General features: G+C 39.2%; 1 protein-coding gene across 1 annotated transcript; it reads left to right on the top strand.

Annotated features, from left to right (window-relative positions):
- Window positions 1-10,022: 10,022 nt before the first annotated feature.
- Window positions 10,023-11,288, top strand: LOC148872562 (dehydration-responsive element-binding protein 2F-like). The gene has a single exon (XM_088972776.1). The coding sequence runs from the start codon at window positions 10,103-10,105 to the stop codon at window positions 10,961-10,963; it is 861 nt and encodes a 286-aa protein (XP_088828902.1). The 5' UTR covers window positions 10,023-10,102; the 3' UTR covers window positions 10,964-11,288.
- Window positions 11,289-18,293: the final 7,005 nt, after the last annotated feature.

Below are 18,293 nucleotides of genomic sequence, written 5' to 3'. Positions count from 1 at the left end.
AAGTTAAGAGTGTTTCCTTAGCGCGAGGAGTTAATGGAGTGTGACGGATTGATTCGACCGAAATTGAAACTTCATTGACTGCGTTCCCCATCACTCTGCTCATCATCACTTAGCTTGGCAATGAGGGCATTCAACTTCGCTCGCTTTGGGCAATTCCTGGTCAAGTGCTCCTCCCCACAAATGTAGCAAGTAGGAGGACGACTAGGTCTTCCTTGATATCTGTTGTTGTAGTAGCTTTGACTTCCTTGTGGCTGCTTCCCTTTGTGGTGCTCGACTGGTCTTTCGGTTGAAGTGTTGCTTCTTCTTTGGGGGACTCGGTTGTCTATCTCCCCCACTCGAATGTGTGGTATGCGGGCTGGCTGGTCTGCTTCCTTCATCATTCAACAATCTTCGTTCACTAAATCGTTTGCCATGGCCATGGCGGAGGCAAGGTCCTGAACATTGCATCGTTGGAGCTCGAGCTCGGCCCAAGGCTTTAGGCCATCCATGAAGTTGAACAATAAGTCATTGTCTGACATATCGGTGACTTCCAATGTGAAGGCTGAAAACTCTTTGACATATTCATGGAGGGAGTCGCCGTGCTTGAGAGTCTTCATCTTGCGATGAGCGAGGTACTCCACGTTCTCTGGGTAGAATTGTCTCTTCAGCTCTCGTTTAAAGTCATCCTAGGTACGGATAACACACATACCACGTTCCATGTCAACACACCTTCTACGCCACCACAACATAGTGACATCAGTCAAATACATAGTAGCAGTACGCACCTGAGTCATTTCATCAGTCACATTGGCGGCGATAAGGTACTGCTCCATTTTCCACATGAAGTTGTCAAGCTCTCGTGCATTGTGGGTGCCCGAATAGGGAGTTGGCTCCCTAATCTTGATGTGGGAGGGAGTATGTGCAAATGAAGTGCTGGATGGGTTGGCGACGACCCTCTTTAGGATTGCACATTCGGCTTTGAGTTCCTCTAGTTGAGCTTGGGTGTTGGAGGAGGCACATGCGGCTGCCTTCATTGAGGCCCACTTTGCTCTCATTTCATCTAGTTGGGCCTGAACGGCCATTGATGTGGAGATGGTTCTTCTCCACATTGCCCACTCTTTTTTCGTCTCTTCGAGCTGGGCTTCAAAACTGTCAAGCCTGTCTTGGACCTGCGAATTGGAGGAGCTTGCTTCTTGTTGGCGCACATTGCTGCAAATTTCCTTGAGTGTGCTATTGATTATGTCACGGACCTCGTCCATGACTCCACTCAGGCGACCTTCTATCTTGACTAGTGTACTGTCCATGGTTTCCATATTTTGATGCATCTCGTCTATCGAGTGCCGCATCTCACCTACGGTGGCTTTACAGCGCAGCATGCGCAAGTCAATGGTTGCATGCTTGTTGGAAGATTTCTCCCATTTGCTGGGCTTCGGTGCCTTGTCCTTGCCAATGTCGTCGGCGGGCGCATCATCGACCTCATGGGCTATAGAGAGTCCATGCTCGATCTCCTCCACGATGTCCCTATTGTGCTTCATGCTGTAACTCGTGCCGCGGGTCAAATGGTTTATAAGGAGCTCTTGCTCTGATACCAATTGTTACGGGGCTAATCGTCAAGGCCCCGTGTGGCACTTGGATGGGGTGAGTAAGCCTAAGCAACAAAGCAAACACACACAAAAGGCAACAAAATGGCACACGAATTAGCAAAAGGCTACTTGTATTGTATTAATAGGCGGCAAGCACAAGCACACAGTTCAATGTCGAGGGGATCTCGTGCTTAACCTTTACATGCTTATAAACTCACTCGACTACCTACCTCCCCTCAAAGAGTACGTTAAGCTTTTGGGGGAGTAACAATAGGAAACATCAAAAAGATGAAAAGTCATACTACAGAATTACAATAATGCCATTGACAATCCCCCCATACAAAATACATGCAATGTCCCACCGAAGACACACAGATGGACACTCAGATGGTGGCATGTGGGCATGGTGATGGCACTTGAAGGCGCGGAAAAAGTCCCTTGTGACAACTTTGTCAAATTTTCCTTTTAGCCTGAGGCCTGAGTAATTCTCCTAGGACATAGGATTATGGATACATCCTCTATTTTGCCCATTCTACTACTTAGGAGACGTTCTTTTTTCGAATTTTGAGAGGGGAAAAGTTGGTCAATGGAGTTTTAATTCCCAATAACCATTACTATTAATGAAAATTTTGTATTTTCATTACTCTTTCCAAATTTAATCATAGGTTTAGTTTGAAAAGAGTAAAAATACAAATTTATAGAATGTAAAACCTTATATTTTTTATTATTTTGTATATATTTATACTATAGATATTTATATTTATATTTTTTTCTCCTTCCAAAACTGAGCCATAATGACAAAAGACAGCAATGCCAATCATCCTGTAACTCAACTCTGGAAAACAGTATATAGTCAAAAAAAACAATCTGACACAAACTGCAAGGCCAACCCTAAGTGTGAAAGATCCAGGCCAAGTTGAGTCTATCCGGACTAAACCCACGTAACATCCGTAGACCTCACGTGCACCCTTTTCTGTCCGCACCCCTTAAGACAAACTTCAAAAGAAAACTAAGGATTAGTAAGATTAATTTAATCCAAAAGATAATTTGACGCCTTGGTATTGAACCAAACTAGTCGATCCGACCTTAATGATCGAATTGGGTTGATTGGGTTTGGGTGGGCTTAAATCCCTATCTTGTATCTTAGATATGGGCATCATATAGGGTGCCGACGGACGCGTTTTGGATTGTACTCCATCCAAATCGAAATCAATTTGTATCAATTAATAAGATATATTGAATTGGATCAGTTCAAATTTAATGGTCAAAGCATGGTATTTAAAACCGACCTAGTGACAAAACTGGTCAGGGGTCTGGTTATCGGGTTGAATGGTCCGACCATTTGAACGCTCGATTCGTTCTGACAAAAAATAAAAACGGTCAAAACCATTCAAATGGTTTGAATGGTTAACCACCCGGTTCAGCGATTCACTAATCAAATTCAATGGTTTTGGGGGGAATCCGGTTTTTAGGGAAAACATACCAGTTCCCGGTTTTTCCAATCCAACCATCCAATTTGATTTGGTTTTGAAAACCATGGTTCAAAGTATTTATTGAATTAGATTGGCCATGGTCTGTCCATAATGAATTTATATTAGATTGGGTTGGATTGAGCCAATAGCTGATTCATTGATAAGTTCTTATAGGTGTCAATAAATTAGGTTTTATTTAAAATTAATTTAAATTAAAATAAATTTAAACAATTTGAATGGTCTAAACATTAATTTGAACTGACTCAAAATATCATTAGATTGAATTGGACTTGATCCATTTGTCACATTAGACTGAATCGGATTAGACTAAATCCAGTCCAATTGACTGAGAGAGAGTCTCTCAGTCACTACGTAGTGCGTATTGAGGGTGAGAAGGGCCACCTCACAACATTTTCCATTTTCACGAGCCTTAATTCACATGTATTTTCTGACATTTCCAACCTGATTCCCGGGTCACCCATTAGCTTTATCCAGTTTTTATGAGAAACGCATGTGAGGAATCCTATGTAGCAAGTTGGTAGGAAGAAAGAGGGTGAGACGTGAGATCTTCCATGGCTGCACTAGAACTACAAGATTGGAATCTGAAAGTCAAGTCTGTGGGCCCATTCTTCTTAACTTTGAAACATTCTTTCATGGATACAATACAACAAAGCCATATCCTTCCACGTGGCAATTTTTGTGGGGCCTGGCACACAAAGGAGAGCTAGCATGGCTTCTTGCATCGTCTCCACTACTAATCCACTTAATAGTAGGATATCAATGTAGAGTTCAAATGATCTGCTAGTTACAGCACTAGGCACCTATCCATTTTGACTTTGTGCCACCTCTCATCAACGCATGCACGAGAAAATGCATTTATGCATATTATTTTTTTTTTTCTAAGTTGAAACATGCGTTGAGAACTACAGGTGTCGCAATTTTACATGCGTATTCGAATTTGGAAATGGGTACTCACTACCCAATGTAGCAATGATTGGCCGGGTCTGGGTCGACAAACCCTGGACCCTATTGGATCTACATTTTTTTTTTTGTAAATAAACAAATTTAAACCTTGATAAAAAGGTTTTAAAAACTTAACTGTACGGTCCTCGGGTCAAACGATCCAATCGTGTGTCACGTTTTGATTTAAAAAAAAAGTTCCCACTATGATATGGAAAAAATATGATAATTGAAAATTTTTTGATCACTCAATTGGATTTACTTAATCAGTTGTTATTTATCAAAACTTATGGGTGGATTTTGATTGGTCAAAACTCTTCCCATACCATATCTTTTCTGCATCATAGATGTTTTTTTAAAAAATAATAATAAAATAAAAAAAACTATTGTCTGAGTTGATAGGTCAATGGTTCAATCACCCAAGTCAATAAACGGCTAACCAAATAAATGGTTTTTGGTCAAAGAATAGTTTTAGGATGAAATAAAACCAATGGTTGGTAGGATCGTAGAAATGCAATGTGGCATTCCCCGTAAGCAAAAGCTCTCTATAAACTATGGAAACATGGGAGTCCCATTGCACATTGGAAACATCATCATTATCCATTCATTAACCCAACTATATGGAATCGATTACATGAACCTGCTTTTTCCAATCTATTCTATTCAATGCCATATCTACCGTTAAATTATTAGTGCTGAAATCATTTTTTAATTATTTCTATCCATACTTTTAAGGTCTACCTAGAGTTCTTCTAACCTCTTCTATGCATGTGCCTAAATCATTCTAGTCTATTTTATTACTTTATCACCTATTGGAATTATTCCCTAGGTTACTAGTGACTATTTCATTCATAATCCTATCCTTTTTATTTTTCCCATTCATCCATTTTAACATTCACACATGGGAACACCTCCCTATGATTTAATATAAATGTATGAGAGATATTCCTAATATGTTATTGAATGATATATAAACATATTTTTTACGTGTAAGTATGAATATGAATGGCAACGGGGCAGGTTCGGGGCAGGTGTTATATTCCCCATCCCTAACCCTGACCCTTAAATCATCCCCATCCCCATTGAGGAAAGGAATCCTCCTCCATCCCCGACCTCGATGGGGAATTCCTCCGCGTCGAAGACCCGAATCCCCGAGACTGAGAGAAAGAAAGAGAAAGAGAGGACTGTTGTGAGTTGAGGTTGGCGATGAGAGAGTCCGACAGGCAACGGCGATGGCAATCGATGACGATAGACGAAGGAAGATTGAAGAACTGAGTTTTAGTTTTCAATTCTTTCTTCTTTGAGTATTTATGTCCTCTATCTAGTGGTAAACTAGTAGTCAGTGACGATAGGCATCCGACGACGTCCGATGTCCAACGAATGATTGGCAACAACAACGGCGGTCGGCAAGTCAACAATGAAGATGATGGAAGAAGAAGAGTTGGGTTCAAACTTTAGAGTTCTCTATCTGTAGACGACTCGAAGTGTCGAGTGTTTTTTAAGTTTTAATCTTTAAAAAATGAATAATATATAATATATAATATTATAATATAAATAATATATAATATTTTATATTATATTATATATATATATATATATATATATATATATATGTATATATTAATCGAAGCCGGGGTGGGGCAAGGATTGCATTCCCCATCCCCGTCCTGAACCCAATCGGAGATTCAAGGATAGCCCCATCTCTGACCCCAACCCCACCAAAGTATCCCCCATACCCGACCCCTTCGGGTCAGGGGCCTAGGTACCTGTTAGGGATGGAGAAAATTGCCACCCCTAAGCAAGAATTAGTGAATCAAACTTGGTTAGTAGGTAGGGAGTGCAACTCAGGTTGGCCCAAGTTAGCATTTTACACTGCATTGGGCTTTAGGCTTTAAAGCCTACTCAAGTTACACCCATAGTATCAACAAGTAGGGGTGTTCACGGGTTGGGTCGGGTCAGTTTGAATCATTTTCTTCAACTGACCCGACCTAGTCGGTTTACTTATTGACTAAATCGAAACCAACTAACCTTGAAGGAAAACCGACCAAAACATGAAGGTCGGGTTGGGTTGGCTTATCAGTTTTTATATATATTTTAAACTAAAACAACTATTTATTTTTAAGTTTATTTCTCTTTGGTTTTTATGCAAAATCAAAATACATGTTTAGATCGATTAAATTTATACAAAACTGAATTAAATATTGTACCATTGTATTATATTTGTATTGGTTTTACGTTTTTAGTTTTTATCATAAATAACCATTTTTTTTTCAAAGTTCAAACAAAACACAAATAAAATATATCAACATTTAACATATAAGGTAGGGACTAATTAATAATTACTTAAACATATAGGATTGGTTCGATTTCAGTTTTCATACATGAAAACCAAAAATGAACCGAGTTATCAGTTTATTATTTTATACAAACCGAAACCAACCTGTAGTTTTGAAAAACTAACCAACTCAGGTTGGGTCAGGCCGGTTTGGTTGATTTGACATTTAATGTGAACACCCCTATCAACAATCATTCATTTACACTATGTTTAGTTTGAAGGAAAAAGTAGGGAAAGGAAAGGTAAGGAAATCTTTACAAATCATATATGGTTTTCTTATCTTTCCCTACCTTCAAATGAGCATTGCCCTAACAAAATCTGAACTCATTAGGGACTCACAATGACACAATTTTCAACCATGTCTACAATTCACATATACTAAAATAACATTATAGCTGGTATCATTAGTGAACAATATTAGATATGCTAGGACTAGCATTGTATCGTGTCAGTCGGGTGTATCAATACAATATGGTGTTGTATCAATGTGTATACTGATCATACGAGTTGATACATGTCGATATATATAAATGGATGCTTGCACAACTCCAATATTAAAAAGGCAGCTGACACAATTTAGACCCGCTTAAACGCTAACCACTTAGCATCTTAAGCCACTAAGCCACTAAGGCACTCTTTAATTTATGATAATAAGTGAAATATAATTATTTTTTTTTTATTTTAATTGTAATCATGCAATCTAAAGAAATATCATATTAAATATTAACATGCTCAACAATTTTAATTTAAAATTAAAGAGAATAATAAAAAAATTAATAGTTATATTTATAAATGAAATAAAAAATCTGTCAATTTTATATTTATATCAAAAATTGATTTTTCACTCTCAATAAATTTATACAAATAAAAATATTAATAATAGAATAATTATTTTAGTATTTAAAATTCATACATTTGTACATGAATATATATTATATTATATCATATTTATTTTAGTATTTAAAATTGATATTTTAATTTACACTAGATAATAACATATTTATTATTTATAAAAATTAAAAAAATTGTTTACAAAATATTCTAGCATGCTATATTATATTATATCTATCAAATACAATGATTTAAATTTATATAAAAATGATTTCTTATTTCAGAAAATTTATGGAAATAAAAATGTTAATAATAGAATACTTATTTTAGTAATTAAAAATTATGAATTTGTGTATGATATGTATTTTAAAAATTTTAATATATAGGAATGAAATATTTTAAGTTAAGATTATATATTTTATAAATTACTAATTGATATTTTAATTTACATTTTATAATCAAATTTATTATTTACAGAAAGAAATATATTGTTCATCAAACATTTCAAAATTTAATATTTAGTTGATCTTTTTCATTAATGTTGAAAAGTAAAAATAGTAAATTAAAAAATAATTGATATAGTAATTAGAATATAATAAGTTTATATGGTTTGAATGGTTTTCAAAGCCAGACCGGACCAGACAGCCTGCCCAGAAAATCAAGAACCGATTAGGTAACTAGTTCCATTTTTCTCCAAAATCGGATTTTTTTTTCAAAAAAAAACATTGATTTGGTCAACAAACCACTGACTCAGGCAGTTGAACCATTCGAACCATTCAACGGTTTTGATCATTTTTTTTTATTTTTTTGTTAGAGCAGGTCGATCGTTTGGTTTGAATGGTCGGACTATTTGACTCGGAAACCAAATCCCTAACCGGTTCGTTATCTGAGTCAATTTTAGAAACCTTGATGTTTTGTTTCTTGAACTTAAATAGAATATTACATAATAATGGTTTTATGCATGTCTTAATTTGTAAAGATCTATATAGTATGAGTCTTGGAATCTTGATTGATGGGTTATCAACAAAATTGTATGATATCTATACATTAATATATTTCTTTATATATACCATTAAAATATATATTTTTTATATATTTATACCTTATTGGTCTTTATTTTGACCTTAAAATTAGTGTAATTGATATAGTTATGAAATTTGTATGTATTTTTTAGCGTATTAATGTATTTTTATATCTTTTATCCATATCCCTGCATTTCCAAAATATATCCGTATCCATATTTATATCTAAATTATCCGATACCAATACTTTAATCCTTGATTACAATCATACATTGAGAATATATCCTATGTTTAGATGTTATCATTTATGGGTCCTTTGGGTAGGAGATCCCGATTGGTGTATAATGGGTTTGGTAACCAATCACAAATAAACACGTCACTATTCCATAAACATGAGACCCTCAAACAAGACATATCTATTATTTTGTTCATTTTATTTTACTGTAGCCATGCAATAAATTTTGATTTAAATGTACTTTTCAATAAATTTTTTCTAATTTTCATTTAAACATCCAATTAGCTCCGACCATTTGATGGATCTGGGTTTGGGTCTAGATATATAATGTCCCGGCTGAACCAATCCGTTTGCTTTCTGTTCTGAACTTCAAATCAGAGGTCGAAAACAGTTCACATATGAAGACAGTGAGATGTGAAGACTGAAGAGTCCACATCAGTTAGGAACCACCAATCTGAATCCACACGTGATGACGTGACCCTTCGAGATCTCTCTCTCTAAGCAAATCCATAACCCTTGACTGTCTGATGATCCTGATAAATGGGACCCATCAGATTCATTGAACAAATCACAAGATTACTTCTATTGTGTGGCCACAACTCACAAGACGCCTTCCTAATCAAGGTGGATCAAATTTTCCCCTGTACCCAAAACAAGATGCACATGACCATGTACAACGATCCATGCAGCTCAAGCATGCATACAAGAAGGTGGAGGCACTCTAATTCCCAAGCACCGATACTTACAACCAAAATTAATGGTAGTTCACGTGATTCTTAGAACTCTCATCCATGGTCAATGCTTACTTCATGCATGCATACATCGATACATCGATACATCCATACACATACACACCCATAAACATTTCAACATTTATTTCATAATAAATAAACTATTATCAACAACACAAAATCAAACGTCTCAATTAGGGGAAAGGTTTTTAAACCGTTATTGACCCAGATGGGTGGACCATTCAATCCGGAAAATGGCCAAACTATTGATTCTACTTTACTCTTGAACCTATATTTTCACAACAGTGATTGAATTGGTCAGTGACTCATTAACTGGGCGGTTGAACCATCAGTCCATTTGATCCAGACAAGATTTTTATGTCAAAGTTTTATTTTAATTAGTTTTTTAATTATTTTAAAACATCATGGGCTGATCTGTTTGGACTGAACAGTTGAATCACTGATCAAGAAGCTGCTGGCCAAAGTGGTTCCAGTTTTGAGTGGGTTTTCAAAACATTGATTACGGGTGTTTATCAAGGTTCAAAAAATCAACACGTATCAGTCCATACAAGCTAATACGTATCATGAGCTTCCCGATACGCCCCTACAAAGGATGTATCAAGGTTTTACCGATTCAGAGGGTGTGTCAAGATTTTGACCGGTTCAGGGGTGAATTAAACCAGTTCGGTTTCAAATATGTGCCCACAGTTGGTTTACCAAACTGTGAGAGCTATCTTACATAATAGCATCCTGCATATTCACCAACGGTCACATACTCACATGTGCTTGAAAATCCTGCGAACGTGACAACAATTAAACCAAACTGCATTCTTACTCGTTACATATCCCGCGCCTTTCACACTCCACCAATGCACTCTCCAGTCTCACCCATCCACACTCCTCTTCAGCTCTCTCTCTCTCTCTCTCTCTCTCTCTCTCTCATCCAAATCCAGTATGGAAAGTTACAGAAAAGGTCCACTGAAGCCATGGAAGAAAGGCCCCGCAAGAGGCAAAGGCGGCCCTCAGAACGCCTCCTGTGAGTATCGTGGAGTTCGACAAAGAACTTGGGGCAAATGGGTTGCAGAGATCAGAGAGCCCAAGAAGAGAACCAGACTCTGGTTGGGCTCTTTTGCCACCGCCGAGGAAGCTGCCATGGCCTACGACGAAGCGGCAAGGAGGTTGTATGGCCCGGAAGCTTACCTCAACCTACCACACCTTCAACCCAGCAATTGCTTCAATCCTCCTGATAAATCCCAGAAGTTCAAATGGTTCCCATCGAAGAACTTCCTTTCCATGTTTCCTTCATGTGGGTTACTTAACGTAAATGCCCAACACACTGTTCATGTTATTCATCAAAGACTGCAAGAGCTCAAGTGGAATTCTTCCACTCTCAATCAACTGCCTTCGTCATCTTCGTCTACTTTTGACATGAAATCTGAACCCTGGATCACAGACGATAAGAGCTACGTAGAAAATTCAGTAGTCAATCAAGAAGAAGTCGTGCTTTCATCGGAGAATCCAGTACTAGTGAGTCATGAAGAGAAGCCTCAGCTCGATCTAAATGAATTCCTGCAGAAGTTGGGCATTCTGAAAGAAGAGAGAAGATTGGACAGCAGCGACACCCCCGAGAGTTTTCCGCTGCCAGAATATTTGCCGGAAGATGACGAGCAAGCAGCTTTTGGTGAACAGACTTTCAATTGGGATTCACTGGTCGAGATACATGGACTAGGTGGACATCAGGGAGCTGTAGACAATGGGTTGCAGGTTGACATACACGAAGAGCTGACAGTCCCTAGTTCCATTTGGAACTTCTGAAGTGTCAACTAGTTTTGGCGGAGTATGGTTCAGCTTTAGCAGGTAGATTTCAGTAGGGAAAAGCAATAGGAAAGAGAAAAAGAATACTTTGACTAATCTCAGAGTAGTATGTATGTAACTTGTCATCTAATGCAGCTGATTTGACAGTTGCTACTACTTATACTAGTTCTATTTTCCTTCGATGGTTGTAAGACATGTTTATGATAGTTCTGTCGGAGGAAAGCAAGAGATCTGTACTGTTTCTAGAGGGTAGCCATGTGTACTTTTCCAGTATAAAATCCATGACTTCATGCATGAATGAATACTGAGTAATTTTCAACTGGAACAGATGATTCTGGTCATGGCACCAATTTAAATTTCTATGAAACATAAAACATCTAATTAAGCTGCTGAGCTTGGGTTCAAATAGGAAATAGCTAGCCAGAGAATTACCAGCTTCGTAGGAGAGTAAATTAAGCTGAGGAAATGAAGATCTACAGTAATAAACATTCTGATTCTGTGCCTGAAAACGACTCCACCATCTCCATTGGCAAACTTTTTCTCTTTTTTTTTTTTTCTTATTGCAGAGGTTAAGATAAGGCATACACTAGGATTCTTTGAACTTTTTCTTTCTTAATTTCTGTACCAAGTAGCTCAAAAGTCACATCTCGTGAATAACTCAACCAACTGATAAGAAGCATCTCTTTCTTGGAGGATCAAAGAAATTATGGCAACAGTCGAGAATTAAGAAAAGTGCACTAAGAGGACAGTTGCTTTTTGCCAAGATAGTGACTTCTGGAACGAAGCTAATACCATTTTTAAGTCTCCAAACACCTTATATAAAACATGGGAATCAAATCCTAAGAAATGGAAGCAAGAAGCACAAAATTCCTTAGTTTCCTATGATAAGATCAAAACCTGAATAAAAGTTGTGTATTCCACTTGCAAGTTGAAGGGGCTAGAAGACCTAGAGGCATAGAAAAATACTTAGCCGGTGATGACGATGATCTGATGATCTCGACCAAGATCTCTGCTTGGCAGCAGGAATTAAGTCTTTTGATGAGATCACTAATCACTATATACAATTATCCTTTTTTTTTCTACCATGATAAGGGAACCACGATACAGCTTCCTAATAGTTATAACAAAACAAGCTCATCAGCAGTTTCACCTAGTATACATATCCCATGAAAAGAACAAGGCACAAGATGCGGAGCCAGTCTGAGCAACTACTGATGGAACAGCTAAGAGCCTTCACAAGTAGCAGAATGGAACCTAAACTCAGTCTTGTACTAATGCCAGTTATGTTCCTTGCTCATTGAATTCCCAATGGTATTGAACTCAATATACTCACCATGCTCCTTGGAACACTTGATTAATTGCTTCAATAACCAATCACCATTGACCATTCACAGTTTCAGTACTGTCATAGACAACATTGTATTTCTGCCTATGTTACAGCCACATTCATTCGCCTATGGCTGCTTAGAAACCTCACCTGAATTTTAAGTGGAAACTTAGGATTCAAGCTTGTTACTAATTTAACAAAATTTCATTTCTACCACCTAATATAAATTGTCATAAATACCAAGAATGAAATAGCTACATCTTTCGAGATTGATCGGACCATGGATAATGATGAGTGGTAATTTGGTCCTCCAATGATATCATGACAAATGGCATCTTAGAACAACTAGCTGACACCTTAGCACCACGTAAGCATATCACCTCAAACACTTTATAATTGCATTAGTAACATTCTAGCCACCCCAGGAGACCAAACTGCAAACAGCTAGATGGGACCTCAAGTCGATGTAAGATATGACCAATTTTCACCAAACTACCCCGGTCCTGTCAAAATGTCAAGTTGGCATGAGAGGCAACCTGCTTCTACCGGCCTGACCTGAGTTCAGCTAGCAACCTGTCGGGTCTCCCCTTGAGCGAGTTAGTCTCCGACTTCTCCAGGATCATAACACTCGACCGTTAGACCCGTCAATCCACATCACCCGCATCAGAGTTGACCTTATCCCTTTGTATTGGATAACATATCTGGCTAAGTGATCTCCTCTGGACTTGGTGGGCATGATTTCTTAGGAATTTCAGCCACGTTATAAGAAGGTTCTGGTTCCTTATGTCTATATAAAGGTATCCCCTCCCTTAGAGAAGGTACACGCGATTCAACTCTCTAATACTCTAGCTATCTTGCTGTCTAACTCTCTCCTAAATCTCCAAGTCACTGACTTAAGCATCGGAGTGCCCACCTCAAGCAAAGCAGCAGGGAGTAAAAGTCTTGCTCTCGCATCCATATCTCCAAATGGCATCCTCTAGCAACCCTCCCATCAACAACTCAGCCACAGGGCGGTAGGACCAACTTGTAGTACATCACGAGGTCCCCTTTGTGACTACCAATCAATTCATAGTGCCCCTAACCTTGTCAGGCATCCCCGTTATGCCAAACCCCACTTTTCCCTACACCAAGTAAACGCGCCTCTCCCTCCAATCAAGCCCTCACTGGCTCCTGTTGGGATCAATGTGTGCTAGTTCAATGAATTGGTGTAGTACGTTTGTGAAATGAATTTACAAATGAGGACATGGGAAGAGCGACTCACAACCTTGGTAGGGATACAACATCAACAACAGTAGAACTAGAATGCTGGCCAGAATCAAAATGCCGAGCAAAATCAAAATTAGCATCCCACCAACCAAAACTAGATTCTTGACCCACCACATTGCTCTGATGGCCAAAACCAAGCCTCGATGGAAGAATTGAGCCGAGCCATAGAAGCAATTGGGACCGAGGCCACTAGTTCAATTGAAGGGTCCTGAAGGAGGCGCCGCAGACACATGCTGCACCACAGGAAGGAGCCACCTCGCTCCAAATGCAAATGAAGAGGAGAAGAAACGAGAAGAGGAGGCTAGCCAAATTGACAATTCGCTGACATAGCCGGTGCCTCGCACCTCGCCATTGGCTGCCGAGATTCTCATGGCCCCGTGGCCTAAAGACTTTAAAGCCCTTGCCTAGAATCCTAGAACGAGACAACTGACCTCATCGACCACCTCGACAGTTTCTAGGCCCTAGTGCAACTACACGGAGAAAATGACACAAGCCTTTGCATGAACTTTTTGACCACCTTCCGGGCCACAACTCGGATGTGGAACTAGTTCTCTAACCTATTCACTATGCACTTCGTGATGAGTAAGAAGTGTTCGAAGTCGGTGACTTGTCTACAAAGTGTCATCTAGCGACCAAATGAAAAGCTCTAGGACTACATCGAAAGATTTAACCTAGAGCGGTTACAGATTCCTAACCTCAACCCAGCCATCCATCTCACCATAGTAGTCAACGACATCCGGCATCCAGACTTGCACTAGGAGGTTGAGTTGAACCCGCCAGCCTCGATGGAGGAGTTCCTTAACCAAGTGACCAAGTTTATGAAGGCCAAAGAGGCAATTGGATCCTGGTTAGAGTTGAGTAGCAAACAGAAAAGGACAGAAAAATAGTCGGGAAGCAAGAAGCAATATCGGAAAAGTAAGTCACCAAGGTGTAGTAGGTCTCCTTGGAACCGGTGCAGTAGTTAACCACGGAAAATCAAGTCTCCACACAAAAGCAGCCGGTCTTCTAGACAGCATTTGTGCACTCCCCTTATCCAGAACAAGAACTACACTGCGTTGAATGCAAAAAGGGGGGAGATATTGATGCAAATCAAAATGACCGAGTATGTCAGATGGCCACTGGATGAGAGGAGACCCTGCCAATAGAAATCCCAACAAGTACTGCCACTTTCATTAGGACATTGGCCATGATATAGAGAACTATCACAACCTCAAGGATGAGACCGAGGAGCTGATCCGCTGAGGGTATCTAAAATAATTCATTAAGAGGGAAGACAGAAGCTAACCTGTTGAACAACCCTGAGATAGTTGAATAGGGACTAGGATAGAAACAAGGATCAGCCTCCCTGAGACCCACCACCGGTAGAGCAGCCCATCTGTCGTATCATCAACATTATCACAGGTGGGTCTATAGTAGTAGAGTGCACCACCTCAGGAGGCATAAATTTAGTTCAGGAGCTCGAGAACAGAGACGAGAACCCGCTGAAGTGCCCTCGTATGTAATTTACTTCACCAAGAATGACGCTTGTGGGATACAATATCTGCATGACGGGGCCCTCGTGGACAAGATGCTTATAAATGACTTCAAGGTAAGGCAGATTCTAGTCAATTCTGCAAGTTTGGCCAACATCATCTTCTTGGAGGCATTTAAGTGGATGGAGCTCAAAAGGAAGGATCTACAACAGATCAACGTCCCCCTGGTTGGCTTTAGTGCAGTAGTCCGGCCCCTAGGCCGGGTGAGGGTGCCAGTAACAACTTGCTCAATGCCAAATTCAGTCTGATTCCACCATGACTTCCTAGTGATCACAACCCCCTCACCCTACAACGCCATTTTGGGCCAACCTATCTTGTATGCCCTTCAAGTCATGGTATCAATCTACAATTTAGCGAAGAATTTCTCAACTTCTTATGGAGTAGGAGTGGTGCAAGGAGACCAGCTTGAGTCTTGCAAGTGCTACATGGCCGCACTGAAAGACAAGGGATTGTAATATTGTTAAGAATTGTAACGAAAATCTTGTGTGTCCATACTCTTGAAGAGAAGCTTGTTGATTAGAACAAACCTACAATCTATGATGAAGAACCAATTACTAAGGAGGAATATGCCATCATTCATTATGAATTTCAATATGATGCTTATCATCTTGGGGATTATGATCAGATTGTCTATATACATGTCTATGAAGATCCTTATTGGCAAGCACTCTTGCAATGTTCAAAAGGGTCAATAAAAGAAGATTCAGGTTCTGTGAAGTGCAAGAAATATACTTCAAATTTTAAGATATACAATGAAAAAACCTCAATTTGTATTGGAGGTTTACATCACCAATTATCTATCAAAGGGTTAGAAACAAAGAAGTACTATGTAAGTGCAACAACATATGTTGGTGGCCTCTTAAATGGTAACATGAATCCGATGTTAGATTCCCTCCAACCCAAGGAGGATGATGCAGTATAGGATTCGAACCAACTGAGCAAACATTTACATAGTTGATTTTCGAAAACCCATCTTAGTACATATAGGAGGAAAGTAGGATTTGATATAGGAGACTATGTTTGGGCCATTTTAATAGAAGAACGCCTATTGGTTGGGCAACATGGAAAGCTGGCACCAAGGAAAGTTAGACCATAAGAGATGGTTGAAGTCATCAATGAGAATGCTTACAGACTAAAACTACCTATCTATATACATACCCATGATATTTTCAATGTCAAACACTCAGTACCATATGTTGGTGATCAATCAAATGATGATTTGAATCCGATGACGGATTCCCCCCCCCCAACCTGGGGAGCATGGTGTAGTACAGGAGAAGGCTAATAAGTTATATGCAAGTTGGGACCACTCTAAAACACATAAGAATCTTGGATGACATCACTAATCCAATCGAGACATCAATAAATGAATTAGCACCACCATGAAACTTCTTAGTTCGAGATTACTTAGTGCCAATGCAGAACTTCTATTTTGGTTCAAATTTACCCAGTTAGTGCTAGCACAGAATTTCCATCTTTGTTCGAATTTATCAAGATAGAACCAGCATGGAATTTCTATCTTAGTTTGAATTTACTAAGCTAGTGTCAGCGCAAGACTTCTATTCTAGTTCATAATTACCAAATTAGTATTAGATCATGATTTCCAAGATTTTTTTCAATTAGGATTTTCTTTTTGAAGAGTTTTAGTAGGATTCTATTATGGAGTATTTTCATAGATTATGAAGCTTTCTTGTAGGAGCCATAAGAGTGTATGCCTATATAAATAGTACTAGGGGAAGGGTAAGACAGTTTTTTATATTGAATTTTCTCTTAATTATTTAGTGAAGAATTCTTCTTCCTAGTAGTTCAACTTCTGCTCTTTTCTTTGAAGCTTTTCTTAATGTGTTTTGTTTCCATATTGTGGCACTCTAGCTCTAATGAGGTCCTTTTTGGCCAGTCTCGCTCGACCAAGTCGATGACAGGTACGACCTCTACAGTTTGCTCTATGGTCTTCGAAGCTACTACTTGAGGTGCCTCTTAATGAGACACCCTCTTCTTCTTCTTCATGGCCTCAAATAGCCCGAGAGTTGGCACACCCGACATGTCTCCTACACAAGAAATTCAATGATGAACTAAAGTGTAAGAAAGAGAGAAAGGAAAAAGAAAAATACCCAAGTCTGAGGTGACAACCTACCCAAAGTACTCAACCCCGACTTGAATCAACTTCTCCTCGGCTAAGTACTTTCTTAACATAGACTTCTAGTCCACTAGGACCTGCACCCTTTCCAGCAACTGCTCACTCAGAGTGTCCTCCCCAGAGTCCCTAACTCCCTCTCTCCAAGTCATCAGGAACGGTCATCCGCCATTCAAGTCAAGAAAGAAGTACTTCCTCTTCCAAGCTAACACCTTGGAAAGGAAGTTGTTCAATAGTTTTCACCCAGGTTGGTAGGACAGGTAATAACTATAAATCCTAAGAGTGCTCGAAGGGTTCTTTATTTGGCACAGGTCGGCGAAGGTCTTTACATTTAAAGGGAAGCCAACATGGTGACAGAATGAAATGGATGAATGGATGAAGGGAGAGATGATCTAAATTAATGTTATAGTAATTTAGCACCTCAGGAATCAATGGATGAAGGGAGAAATGGAGACCTACTTTTAAGGCATCCTTGAAGACAGCTATCTCATCGTCGTCATGCTCCAATGGGTACCTCTCAAGAGGAAGAGAGTAGCCGAACTCATTTGGGATTTTGTACCGAGCAGTAAGTTCATAGGCATTATCAATAAAAAGCTCAAATGGACTAAAATAATCTAGGGCTTTAACCCTACAAGAAGATGAAGCCCTCTTATGAGAACCTCGCCGGTCTTGGGCCGAACTATGGATGATTGAGATTAGTCGAATCCAATGGTTCGCAAGGGTGGGATGGTTCATATTCCGAGGTGAAATCAATTTAATGCATTTTTTACATCCACGCAACCTAATAGTTGCATGGCGTCTGCATGTCCCTAGTATGCTACTTTGCTTCTACGTCGGACTGACTGAATCGACTTAATCCCGAGTCATTAATCAAATTGCGAGCAAGGATGGAGAATGGACCAAATCGCCTCAAGTCACAACTACTCTCTCATCGGATTGACCACCCTGTACTCAGAAATGGGGGGCAATTGATGAGGGATAATTTGGTCCTCTAATGATATCATGACACGTGGCATCTTAGAACAGCGAGCTGACATCTTGGCACAATGTAAGCATATCACCTCAAACACT

The sequence above is a fragment of the Nelumbo lutea genome, chromosome 2, assembly GCF_056320005.1.
Source record: "Nelumbo lutea isolate HS-2025 chromosome 2, American lotus-T2T, whole genome shotgun sequence".
NCBI classification, from domain to species: domain Eukaryota; kingdom Viridiplantae; phylum Streptophyta; class Magnoliopsida; order Proteales; family Nelumbonaceae; genus Nelumbo; species Nelumbo lutea.
Note: the sequence above shows the minus strand (reverse complement) of the source record. Positions and strands in the feature narration are given on the sequence as shown.

Bases quoted from the DNA above. Each gene is read 5' to 3' on its own strand.
- LOC148872562 (XM_088972776.1), top strand. From the start codon at position 10,103: ATGGAAAGTTACAGAAAAGGTCCACTGAAGCCATGGAAGAAAGGCCCC.